Here is a 12999-nt window from a genome sequence, read left to right as displayed (position 1 = left end):
CTTAAGTGCTTAAAATGGGGGCAGATACTTCAGTTAAGAAATTAATAATAAAACAGTCATGACCTGAATTCATGTCTCTTTCCCTTCAGTCACTTCCAGGCCTACCTGCAAGTCATGATACTATATTCCAACAACACAAGGACCCAAGTGACTGAATTCCTGATGATCTGCTTCCCAGAAATGCAGGACACACAGCACTGGTTTTCTTTAGTCCTGGCTCCTCTCCTGGTTTTGGCTCTTGGTGCCAACTTTGTGCTATTGCTAGCCATCCAACGGGAAGCATCTCTGCACGAGCCCATGTACTACTTTCTCACCATCCTCTCCTTGCTGGATGTCATCCTCTGCCTCACGGTCATCCCTAAGGTCAGACACTCCGAGGTTCACTCCTAGGCACTTAGGCATCTTTCTCTAAACAGTATCTTGTTTTGCTGCTGTGAATTCTCCTACCCTTGAAGGAAAAGTCTTACTAAGTCCTCTGCACCAGCTCAGAGTCCATCATGGTTCCTCTCTTGTTCTCTGTGCACCCAAATTAATCTTTCATTCTTTGTTAGCTGGTAAATCATTTCTCCATGTCTGTGTTGGTAGTTTCACAGATTAAAAAATTTTTTTTTCAGTTTTACAGGTTTTTATTTTCCTTTTACTTTATTGTGGATTTTTGTCTCTGAAATACTCTACCCTTACATAGAAGGGCTTTGGAATTTACCTTCTAAAATATAACTGGATGTATGTTTATACTATATACAGATACAGAGATAAAAAACATAATTAAAAGAGCTTGTTTGTGTATATTGAAGGTTGACAGGTGTCCAGATATAAATATTGGACTCATTGGGCTTGAGGCTCTTGATACATTTAGATGGGTAGATGTAATCAACTAAAATTTGTGTAAGGACTCTGCAGATCAAGAGAAGGTAGGTTAGGGACAGGGTGGTGATGCACCTGTTTTGGTGCATACAATACAGTGCTCAAGGACCCAGACTCACCCCTACCTCCACCTGTAGAGGGAAAGCTTCGCAAGTGCTGAAGCGTTGCTGCAACACCCTATCTATCTGTCTGTCTGTTTGTCTATCTATCTATATATCTATCATCTCTATCTCTCCCTTCCCTTTCAAATTTTCTCTGCATCTATCTTAAATAAATAAAAATACATTGTCAAAAGAGAATATGATTCAAAAATAAGTAGTAAAAGCCAATTTACTTATTTTTTTTGAGTGAGATACAGGGAGATATATGAGAGAGAGGAGAGAGAGAGAGAGAGAGAGAGAGAGAGAGAGAGAGAGAAGCCAAAGCACTGATCAGATGCTGAGGACTAAACTTGGAAGCCACAGCCATGAAAAACCTGCAGTATAACCATATGCTATCTCTCTAGCCCAGAAACAAACATTTCCAATCATAGATATGTATGGTCAGAAAAGGGAACAAGTCAGGTTCTGGATATTGGGTATCTGGATAAGAGGTATTTGAAATTAAGATACCATCCTGGCTGGGATTATGGGACAATGGGTTTGGGAATATGAATGACTGAAGCCATGTGAGAATTTGCCCAGGGTTGCGTATATTCGGGTGGGAAGGGACACCGTTTGTGAGAATAATAAATCTGGCAGGTCCTGCTGATCTTCTGGTTCAACATGAAGCCCATCAGCTTTGCGGGCTGCTTCCTGCAGATGTTCATCATGAATACATTCCTTCCCATGGAGTCCTCCACCTTTATGGTCATGGCCTATGACCGCTATGTGGCCATCTGCCACCCACTGCGCTACCCCTCCATCATCACTGAACAGTTTGTCATCAATGCAGCTATCTTCATTATCTTCCGCAATTTGCTGGCCACACTGCCCACACCAGTTCTGGCCGCTAGGCTCAACTACTGTGCTGGCAATGTGATAGAGAACTGTATCTGTGCCAACATTTCTGTAGCAAGGCTCTCCTGCGAGGATATACGCCTAAACAAACTCTACCAGTTTGTCAGTGTTTGGTGCCTATTGGGTTCTGATCTGGTACTCATATTGCTGTCCTACTGCCTCATTCTGAGAGCTGTTATGCGACTTCAGTCAGGAGGTGCAGCCACCAAGGCGTTAAGTACTTGTGGTTCCCATCTCATACTTATACTTTTCTTTTATACCTTGCTACTAGTCTTCATCTTCACAAACAAGGCGGGAAAGAAAGTGCCCTCCGAGGTCCCCATTCTTCTCAATGTCTTGCACCACCTCATCCCACCAGCCCTGAACCCTATTGTTTATGGAGTACGAACCCAGGAAATCAAACAAGGGATTGTCAAACTGTTTAAGTACCAACGCTAAGAGGTATGAGTTAAAGATGAGGACTATTGAACTCTTGGGCGTAACAATGTCTTCACTTGAATGACACGAAGAATTCAATGGAAATCCATGCTGTTACCCAGATCTTGAACTTAAACTTTTCCCAGTGACTTTTACAATATTTACCGTCACTATTCTTTTCTTCAAATCCTCACTGAACTCATATACATTCTTCATTGTGACCTATTAACTTCTCCTTCTCTAAATAAGCATGTAATAAATTGTATGTCTTTCTGTGTCTTCCCCAACCCCCTTTTTTTTTTGCCTCCAGGCTTATTGCTGGGGCTTGGTGCCAGAACTACAAATCCACTGCTCCTGGAGTGTATTTTTTTCCATTTTGTTGCCCTTATTCTTTATTGTTTTTATTATTATTGATATTGCTGTCATTGTTATTAGATAGGACTGAAAGAAATCAAGAGAAGACAGGAAGACAGAGAGTGGGAGAGAAAGATAGACACCTGCAGGCGGGAGCTGAGGGCTTGAACCAGGCTCTCCATGCTGGTCTATGAATTGGCACCATGTGCGCTTAACCCGCTGCACTACCTCCTGGCCCCAGTCCTTTCCTTCTATGTCTATACATTCTGAATACATCTTAAATTTAACTCATAGGTCAGGGATGGGGCAGCACTTCAAATATAAAATGGGGGCTTCGGTAATATCAGGGAAATAGCAAAGACTAAATTTATATGAGAAGTGTTAATGGTTAATATTAAGGTGGTGCATAAAAACTGAAGTTAATGAGTCTTAAGATCTGCTGAGAATTCATGTGTGAGGCATAAAATATGGAGAGGAGTAAAGAATGACACCGAAGATTTTCGCAAGTGCAATGGGAAAACTGGATTGCTGGTAATAGAGAAGATTGTTTCATATAGAAGTTTGTCTTTGACCTGAACTGGAATTAGAGCATTGCACCAAAGTAAAAGACTCTGGGGTGGGTGGGTGGGTGGGGAACATAGCTCCAAAAAGGATGACAGAGCACCTAGTGGGGGTAGTATTTTTATATGGAAAACTGGGAAATGTTATGCATGTACAAACTATTGTATTTACTGTCAAATGTAAACAATAATTCTCCAATAAAGAAATTTAAAAAAAAGTTTGTCTTTGGACTCTGAACTCTATTTCTAAGCTGAACTCCTTCAAACAAATGTACTTTTGAAGTAACTGTTCTATATCCAAACAGGGAAGTAAGAAGGAGGAAATGAACATGTGACACTGTTCAGAGACCAGAAACAAGCTCGAGACAAAGGGGTTTTAGTTTTAGTAGACTATGATCTTGCTGAGGTCAGAATCTATGTTTAATTCTTCACTGATCTGAAAAATCTAGCATTGTGTCTGGCACATACTATGTACTTTCTTCAAATAATTAAAAAGAGATTTCTGAGTCTCGCCCCCCCAAAAAAAAAATTGGCTCTCCTATGTGATAGCTGGATTGTGGAACTGTGACCCAAAACTATACACTTAACTACACACAGCATTACTGGTCATCTGGAAAATATAGGTCAAGGCTACAGTGGGATGGCACCTCATTTCAGTAGGTGAAACACACCGGATAGAGAAAGACGAATACCTTGTGATCTCAATGATATGTGGAATATAAATAAAAGAATGAATTCACAGATACAGAGAACACATTTATCATTGTTAGAGGTAGGCACCGGGTGGGAGAAATGAATGAAAGAGGCCAACAGGCACTAATTTCAAGTTACAAAATACATAAGTCATGAGGATAAATTGTGTAGCATGGTGACTATCGATAATAGTACTATACTGCACATCTGGAAGTTGTGAAGAAAATACACCTCCAAACTTCTCATTACAAGAAAGAAAGTCTTCTTAGCTATTCATGGTGACAAATGTTAAATAGACTTACTGTGTTGGCATCTCTCAATACATATAAATATGAAATGAACATGTTAAACTATCAATACTATTTTGTATTAATAGCACACCTGAAATTAACATTACTTGGTGTCAATTAATTATACTGTGATAAAAATAAATAGATTCAAACATCAAGATATTAAATACCTGGTCAATAGGAAGAAAAATTTGAAACCTTTTTATTTTTTTAAGTATACTCATTTATTTGGAGAAAAATATTGATATACAAGACTGTTATCTTCTCAAGTAGCTGTCAGCACACAACACCTTCCACCAACTTGATCTCTTTCTCCCCCTAGGACATTGGTTCCTCACAGGCTGTAGAGCTCCCTCCCACCTCCTTCCTTTACAGTTCTTGGATCTGCTGCAGTAGATCACAGCTTCGTAAGTTTCATCCTATGTTTTCTCTCTCTTTGTTGCTTTAGCCCCATCTCTGAGTGAGAGTCTCCAATATTCACCACTTTTCTGGTTGGTTTCATCTAAAATGATGTCTTCATGTTCTAGCCAAGGTGTAGCAAAAGGTTAGATTTCATCATTTGCTATAGTTTTGTGGTATTCTGTTGTATCAGATTAGTTCTCTGCTTTGATTCTGATGTAAGGCTCCATGCTGTTATTCTACACTGATCTCCAGATGACCTCTAAGGGGGTGGAGAGAATGACAGACACCTGCAGACCTTCTTCACGGCCCATGAAGCCACTCGCCTTCAGGTGGTGAGCCTGGGCTCAAACCAGCATCCATACTCTCGGTCCTTGTGCTTTGCTCCATGTGCGCTTAACCCACTGCGCTACCACCCGGCCCCCCAAGAAAACATTTTGAAGGTACAGAAATAACCAGTTTTTTTTTTTGTAAGAAGGAGCATCAGAATTTGAAGAATGAAGAAATTATTTCAGAATTTAATTTGTGTTTCTCTTTAATCTTTGGTCTCTGAGTTAGGGGGTTCAGCGAGATTTGTCACTCACTTGTTTATAAGTCATAATGTTGTAGGCAGGTAGAGATCCAGTTGCTTTTAATACCATACTTTCTTCAGTAATCTCTGAATTCCTTGCTTGATCTCCTGGGTTCTGACTCCATAAACAATGGGGTTGAGGGCTGCAGGGATGACATGGTGGAGAACGTTGAGCAAGACTGGCACATCAGGAGGGACTTTCTTCCTCACTGCATGGGTGAGGACAAAAACCAGAAGAATGGTGCTGAAGAAAAGGATAAGGATGAAGTGGGAACCACATGTGCTTAGGGCCTTGACAACTGCGCCCTCTGCCTTGAGTCTTAGCACAGCTCTCAGTATGAGGGTATAAGAGAGGAAGATGAGGATGAGGTCAGATCCTAGCAGGGTCCAGCCACAAGCAAACTGGTAGACACGATTGATGGTGACATCATCACAGGAGAGCCTGGAGACAGACATGTTGGCACAGATACAGTTCTCAATGATATTTCTCGTACAGTAATTGAGCCGTGCTGAGAGAGTGGGAATGGGCACTACAAGAAAGACATTCCTGGTCAAAATGAAGATGGCAGCCTTGGATACAAATTGATCAGTGATGATAGATGGGTATCTTAGTGGGTGGCAGATGGCTATATAACGGTCATAGGCCATGACCATGAATGTGCAAGACTCCATGGCTAGGAAACAATTCATGATGAACATCTGGATGAAGCAGGCAGAGAAGCTGATGGACCTGAGGTCAAACCAGAAGATGGCCAGGACCTTGGGGATGACAGTGAGGCAGAGCACGATGTCCAACAGGGAGAGGAGGCTGAGCAGGTAGTACATGGGCTGGTGCAAGGAGGCTTCTAACCAGATGGTGGTGAGGAGGGTGGCATTGGCCCCCATGGCCAGGACACAGAGGATGCTGAGAGGTAGAGACAGCCAGAATTGCCAGCCAGGAGACCTGACAAAACAATTCAGGATGAAGTCTGAAACCTCAGCTGAGAGGGTGGCATTTTGTGGTGTTGTCATCTTGTCATATACTTCTGTAGATTTCTTTAGGTGATCTGTAAAATTTGAATAAAAAATGCTAGTGATTCAACATATAGGGATTCAAAATGATTTGTTTTATCTAGGTGGAACTTGTGGATACCAGCAGGTTGTCTAGAGCCAAAGAAACATGTTTATTTATTGTGTCATGTCATTGGATATAACTATTACTTTGGATAGTAATAGATAGTATAGAGAGTGAGGTAGTAGGTTTTGTTTATGCATATTTGACTTGTTCCTTTGTTTTTCATAGAATTAGACACAAACTAAAAGGAGAAAGCTATACTACTTAGATAATAATAATTATCCCTGCCACTAGAGGCATTACAGATGTGACTGCTGTGTCACATGTGTGTCATTAGGTGGCAGATAGAAGAGAATCTTGTCTAAGTGCAGTGCTCTGTGCTCACTGGGTGATTGATAGCCTGACAGTCAACACAGCGGTCTGGCCTGTTACTGCGTGTTGATTGGTGACCTGAGTCCTATGGTGTAAAAAAGCTCTCATTCTTGCTTAGTTCCTGCCTGCCCTCAAATCTCGAGGCAACACTGTGACCTGAAGAGTGGTGTCCATCCTTTTTGATGAAGTCATGGCTCACCATTCAAGGGGAAGGTGACTGTTAGCTTGTGACAATGACCTTATGGAATGTCTGACCTCTGTCCACACCCAGGTTACCAACCAGCCCAGCATCAGAGGTGGTGTTAGTAGATCATCTGAGAGACCTAATCATCAAATAGTGTGTTGAAATTACCAGACAGACCAGTACACCATGCTTAACCTGGTAGCAGATGTCAAGAGACCAGGAACATGCTGGAAAGCTACTGGGCATCCTCCAGAGGTGTTAACACAATCATGGGGATCCACAGCTGATCAAGCCCAAGGCCTCATAGCACTGAGCACTCCCCCACTGCTCTCCTAGTTCATGAATCTGGGAGAGAGCTGGGTGTATTTAGTTCCCAAAAGTGAAATTAAAGAAAGGGATTTTGTGAAACTTGAAAATAAACGCCTGACTTCTATGAAAAAAATTATTATTAATTTTTTTGTGTGGCACGCAAGTCTCTCAATTCGCACTTCTAGGTTTCTTCTTTTGTAAAATGACCACACAGAGACTACCAAATCTTCAGTTTACTATACTCAGGTCAGCACCAGAACTTGGTGGTAAGTAGGGACTGGTAAATGTCCCTAGTTCTTTATGCCATATTCCTCTTTGATCATTAAACTGTACTTATTTTTTTAAGATTAAAAGAGTTTTATGCTAAAATTAAAGATATATATTGTTTTTCTACCAGACCACTGCTTAGCTCTGGCTTATGATAGTATAGAGAATTGAACCTGGGCAGGCAATGGCAAACCCTGTTTCGCGCTCACAGAACTATACAGATGGACTTGGGTCAAGCCTTTGCTCCCTCCTCCATCAGGGATGTTTCATGAGTGGCAAAGCAGGTCTGCAGATTCTTATCTTTCCCTTTCTATCCACCCCTCTTCACTCTATTTTTCTCTGTCCTATTGAATAAAACAGAAGAAAAAAAGGCTGCCAGGAATGGTGGATTTGTAGTGCTGACACCAAGCTCCATCTATTGGAGGCAAAAGGGGGAGAGAGAGAGATAGGAAATTGAATCTGGCACCTCGGGTACCTCAGGCATTAAAGTATTCAGCATGTTCACAAGGTTATATCCACAGTCATACTAAAATTAAATTACATTTAAGCTAAAAAAAATCTACTTATAGAGTCCAAAGAAGGTATATGCCAATTTTTCTGTGGTCATTTACATGACCACAATCCATTGTTTCAATCCATTGCACATACATCTGTCCACACATAGAAAGTCTCTGCTCATGTTGTTTTTGTGGTCTGGAGACCAGTTTTCATCAACAGTTTGTAGGTCACCTTGTTTGTTTCTCATCAGGCTGACTAATATAAGATCACATATTCATTTAGAGATCTTACTACTTACTGAGGACTGCGCTCAAGCAGTCTAGGGTAGTCTACTACTTAATAGCCCAATATCCTCAGACATACATTTTTGTTATCACTACATTAAAAACAAAGCAACTTTCATCTTACAGTCTTTATCCATCTCTTCTAGAGTGTGCTAATAGGAATGCTGTGGGTTAGTCTGGAGTAGTTTCTATGAACCTAATAAGCAAATCTGTGACCACATACTTACCACACCAACCCTCTAAAAAGAGACATGACACAATTAATAGTTTTGAAAATGGAATTTGATATAAAAGAAGTTTTGGAGTGGGAGCAGGCTAGAAAGGAAGCTTTCATAAACACCATGAACCAGAACTGAACAAGATTTCTACAGGGTTGGAAACATCCTTTTCAAACTGAACAAAGTAGGCACACTATCCAGGCAAGTTATCTGGGTGGCCCTGGAATTCGCCTCTATATGCTTTTAGGTATTTCCAACACAGTCCTCCTGTACACTCAGTGCCACTGGTCATTTTTCAGCAGTCTGGACTCTTCAGTCATTTTCTTTCTACTTTTTGTTCTGACTCTTGCTTCCTACCAGTTAGGACTCAATACAAGTTCCCGTACCCCACTTTTTCTTTTGTCTGCATGGTTATTACTGGGGCTTGGTGCCTGCACAACAAATCCACTGCTCCTGGAGGCCATTTTTTCCTCATTTTGTTGCCCTTGTTGAAAATTCCACTGTTAGTTTGTGCTTACTCCTTTTTTTTTTTGTATCACTATCTTTATCTCACATTCCCATAAAAATAAAAGAAAAATTGGGGTTTCCACTAGGAATATGGAACTTAGGTGACTTCAAGGCGAAGATGTGCCTGCACGTGATGGAATCCTGGGATACGAATTAAACTAAGTCTGTGTTGACATCAAAGGCTGAGCACAAAGACCACAGTTGTAGGTTTCTGCAGCTAAGAAAATAGTTTCTCTGGTATTTCAGCTCAATATACAGAATTTCCATAAGCTACTGCTACCCAAACAGGAACCTATGCCCAGATCCGTGACGTATCTGTTGCTGGATGCACTCAATGAGAAAAATTGAGTTGAGGAGGAAAACACATGGAGTTTATGAAAAAGATAAACAAGAAAATAAGTCCAAATGTATATTAGAGACTCCTAGGAGATTGCCATTTAGAGAGTAAATCCAGGCAGGAAGTAAGAGTAAGTCCTCAGTAAGTAGTAAGATCTCTAAATGAATATGTGATCTTATATTAGTCAGCCTGATGAGAAACAAACAAGGTGACCTTCAAACTGCTGATGAAAACTGGTCTCCTACCACAAAAACAACATGAGCAGAGACTTTCTATGTGTGGACAGATGTATGTTCAATGGATTGAAAGATGTAAATGACCACAGAAAAATTGGTGTATACCTTCTTTGGACTCTAACAAAGGAGGAGTAGACAAAAAACAGAGATGGGCAGAGAGGAAGAGAGACAGAGGGACGGTGAAAACATCGTTCCATTATTCATGGAGTCCCATTTTATCTTTGTTGTTCTCCTGTAGTGCGGAGGCTTAACTAAGCCTAGCAACTTACACATACAAGGCAGATGCTCAACTGCTGAATCACTCCCCAGATTTTCTGGAACTCAGAGCACCACCAGCACCCAGTCATCAACTTTTAACTCCAGCTTGTCTCATTCTCTGTCACACCAAGTAAAACATGAGAGGAGGCTGAGCAAAAGGAAAGCAAATGAGAGAAGGTCTCAGAGTACAGACTCTAGCTTGTGCCCCCTGAGCCAAGAGAGGATGTAGTCTCTACTAACCCGTTTTTAAAGGATTTCAGCACTATGACCCAGGATTGGCAAGGATCACAATCTGGACTGAAGAAATGGTCTACTGCCTTCTGCTGAATCTTGGTGTAGCTGCCTCTCAGGCAACCTCTACTGACGCTCACGATTTGTAGCATGGGCCTGAGGTCCAGGGAGAGCAGGCCTCTGGTTAGCTCCCCAAGTATCTGGGGCTAGTTATAAGTCCAGGGCCTCTGGGACTGTGCCTTTTGGGAACTTTGAGTTTTCTGTGTAAATTTCCCTTAAGGGATATTCCACAGGATCACAAAGGCATATTTTTTTACCTCCCCCTTTTGTAAAGCATTGTCTTATAAAACATGTATTAATATCTCTTTGCAGCTTATACTGTCAAGAGTAGAAGCTACAAAGTTATAGTATAAACTGCTATAGTCATACCAACTATGAAAATTTTAATTCTGTCACGTAACTTTTTAAAATAAATAGATTCTACTTAAATTTTTTTATTAACTTCATTTATTGGATAGAGACAGTCAGAAATAGAGAGGGGAAGGAGAGATATAGGGGAAGAGAGACGGATACCTACAGCATTGCTTCACTACTTGCAAAGCTTTCTTCCTGTAGGTGGGGAGCAGGGGCTCAAACCTAGGTCCTTGCATATTGTAACATGTACTCTTAACCAGGTGCACCACCGCCAAGCCCCTAGATTCTAATTTTGAGTCTTTAATACTAATCTGACGTGGTCACTTTTGGTATCTCTTTGACCTCCCCACAATCTACCAATCTTGTCTGAATTATATTTCTAATTAATACTGCCTATCCAATGGTTTAATCTACAAACACATATATATATATATTAAACATATTCTAGGCATTTAGTAGTGGATACAACAGACAAAAATTCCTTTCTTCATGCTAAAGGAAATAAAGAAGTAACATTTGGACCAAGGTGATCCAATTCCCTAATCTTATCTTCTCTTTTTATTCTGCCTACTTATTATCCCACTCTTCATATGTAGCTTTCTGAATTCATTTAGAGAAAAAGATTATTGTCTTCTGGTCTTCCAAAGCAACTTACATGTTTCAAACTAAACCTATAACACTTTAATACAATTGATTTTTATATATTTCTGCTTATCCATTAATCCATGTACTTGGAGTCATATTACCAAGATTTATTTATGTTGGATTTCCACTTTATAGTTCTATGTGAGGCATAAAATAGCTTTCAAGAAATGTATTTTGAGTGCATGAATGGAAATGTTAAAGTGTAGTGTTTATTTCACACAGTTACTTTAAAATGTAAATTGGTCTAACCTCTGTGGAGAGCAGTCTGGAGAACTCTCAGAAGGCTAGAAATGGACCTACCCTATAATCCTGCAATTCCTCTCCTGGGGATATATCCTAAAGAACCCAACACACCCATCCCAAAAGATCTGTGTACACATATGTTCTTGGCAGCACAATTTGTAATGGCCAACACCTGGAAGCAAGCCAGATGTCCAACAACAGATGAGTGGCTGAGCTAGTTGTGATATATATATATATGAATACTATTCAGCTATTAAAAATAGTGACTTGACTGTTTTCAACCGATCTTGGAAGGACCTTGAAAAATTCATGTTAAGTGAAAGAAGTCAGAAACAGAAGGATGACTATGGGATGATCTCACTCTCAGGCAGAAGTTGAAAAACAAGATCAGAAAAGAAAACACAAGTAGAACCTGAACTGGAATTGGTGTATTGCACCAAATTAAAAGACTCTGGGGTGGGTGGGTGGGGAGAATACAGATCCAAGAAGGATGACAAAGGACCTAGTGGGGGTTATATTGTTATATGGAGAACTGAGAAATGTTATGCATGTACAAACTTTTGTATTTCTGTTGAATGTAAAACATTAATTCCCCAATAAAGAAATTAAAAAAAATATATATATATAGTTCATAGCTGCTGGTCTGGGTAGGATAATGATTAATTATAAATCTATATCCTTAGTTTTTGCTTGGAAACCAAAGAAGGGATTGGCAAACTGTTTAAGTACCAGTGCTAAGAGGTATGAGTTAAAGATGAGGACTACTGAATTCTTGTGCATAACAATGTCTTCACTTGAATGACACGAAGAATTCAATGGAAAATCCATGCTGCTACCCAGATCTTGAACTTAAACTTTTCCCAATGACTTTTACAGTATTTACCATCACTACTCTTCAAATCCTCACTGAAGTCATATATGTTCTTCATTGTGACCTATTAACTTCTCCTTCTCTAAAGAAGCATATAATAATTTGTATGTCTTTCTGGGTCATTTTTCCATTTTTTTTTCCTCCAGGCTTATTGCTGGGGCTTGGTGCCTGAACTATGAATCCACTACTCCTGTAGAGTATTTTTTCCATTTTGTTGCCGATATTCTTTATTGTTGTCATTATTATTATTATTATTATTATTATTACCAGAGCACTGTTCAGCTCTGACTTATGGTGGTGTGGGGATTGAACCTGGGAGTTTGGAGCCTCAGGCATGAGAGTCTGTTTGCATAATCATTATGCTATTTACCATTTGCCCTGTTGTTTTTATTATTATTGTTATTGCTGTCATTGTTATTAGATAGGACAGAAAGAAATCTAGAGAGGACAGACAGAGAGAAGGAGAGAAAGATAGATACGTGCAGGTGGGGAGCTAAGGCTCGAACCAGGCTCTCCATGCTGGTCTATGAATTGGTACCATGTGCGTTTAACCCGCTGCACTACCTCCTGGCCCCAGTCTTTTCCTCCTGTGTCTTTACATTCTGAGCACATCTTAAATTTAATTCAGAGTTCAGGGATGGGGCAGCACTTCAAGTGTAAAATGGGGACTAGGGTAATATCAGGGAAATAGCAAAGACTAATTCATATGAGAAGTGCTAATGGTTTATATTAAGGTGGTGCATGAAAACTGAAGTTAATGAGTCATAAGATCTGCTGAGAATTCATGTGTGAGGCATAAAATATGGAGAGGAGTAAAGAATGACACCGAAGATTTTCGCAAGTGCAATGGGAAAACTGGATTGCTGGTACTAGAGAAGATTGTTTCATATAGAAGTTTGTCTTTGACCTGAACTGGAATTGGAGC

The 12999-nt window shown here is 40.2% G+C and overlaps 2 protein-coding genes and 1 non-coding gene across 3 annotated transcripts; 2 read left to right on the top strand and 1 right to left on the bottom strand.

Moving 5' to 3' along the window:
* Positions 1–114: 114 nt before the first annotated feature.
* Positions 115–2300, top strand: LOC103117711 (olfactory receptor 56A4-like). The gene is made up of 2 exons (XM_007527821.1): positions 115–363; positions 1605–2300. Exons 1-2 carry the CDS (start codon positions 115–117, stop codon positions 2298–2300), a joined length of 945 nt encoding a protein of 314 aa, XP_007527883.1.
* A 2752-nt stretch (positions 2301–5052) lies between these two features.
* Positions 5053–6157, bottom strand: LOC103117712 (olfactory receptor 56A3). Its single transcript, XM_007527822.2, has one exon. The coding sequence runs from the start codon at positions 6155–6157 to the stop codon at positions 5207–5209; it is 951 nt and encodes a 316-aa protein (XP_007527884.2). The 3' UTR covers positions 5053–5206.
* A 326-nt stretch (positions 6158–6483) lies between these two features.
* Positions 6484–6608, top strand: LOC132534213 (small nucleolar RNA SNORA17). The gene has a single exon (XR_009545885.1). It is a non-coding gene; the product is annotated as a small nucleolar RNA SNORA17 (small nucleolar RNA).
* The last annotated feature ends 6391 nt before the right edge of the window (positions 6609–12999 follow it).

Source organism: Erinaceus europaeus, chromosome 17, assembly GCF_950295315.1.
Source record: "Erinaceus europaeus chromosome 17, mEriEur2.1, whole genome shotgun sequence".
NCBI lineage: Eukaryota > Metazoa > Chordata > Mammalia > Eulipotyphla > Erinaceidae > Erinaceus > Erinaceus europaeus.
Note: the sequence above shows the minus strand (reverse complement) of the source record. Positions and strands in the feature narration are given on the sequence as shown.

What these genes read in the sequence shown, in the direction of transcription:
- LOC103117711 (XM_007527821.1), top strand. Translation starts at nt 115, where the DNA reads ATGATACTATATTCCAACAACACAAGGACCCAAGTGACTGAATTCCTG. An exon ending in GCCTCACGGTCATCCCTAAG is followed by an intron (nt 364 to 1,604) that starts GTCAGACACTCC and finishes TAAATCTGGCAG; the next exon opens with GTCCTGCTGATCTTCTGGTT.
- LOC103117712 (XM_007527822.2), bottom strand. Translation starts at nt 6,157, where the DNA reads ATGACAACACCACAAAATGCCACCCTCTCAGCTGAGGTTTCAGACTTC.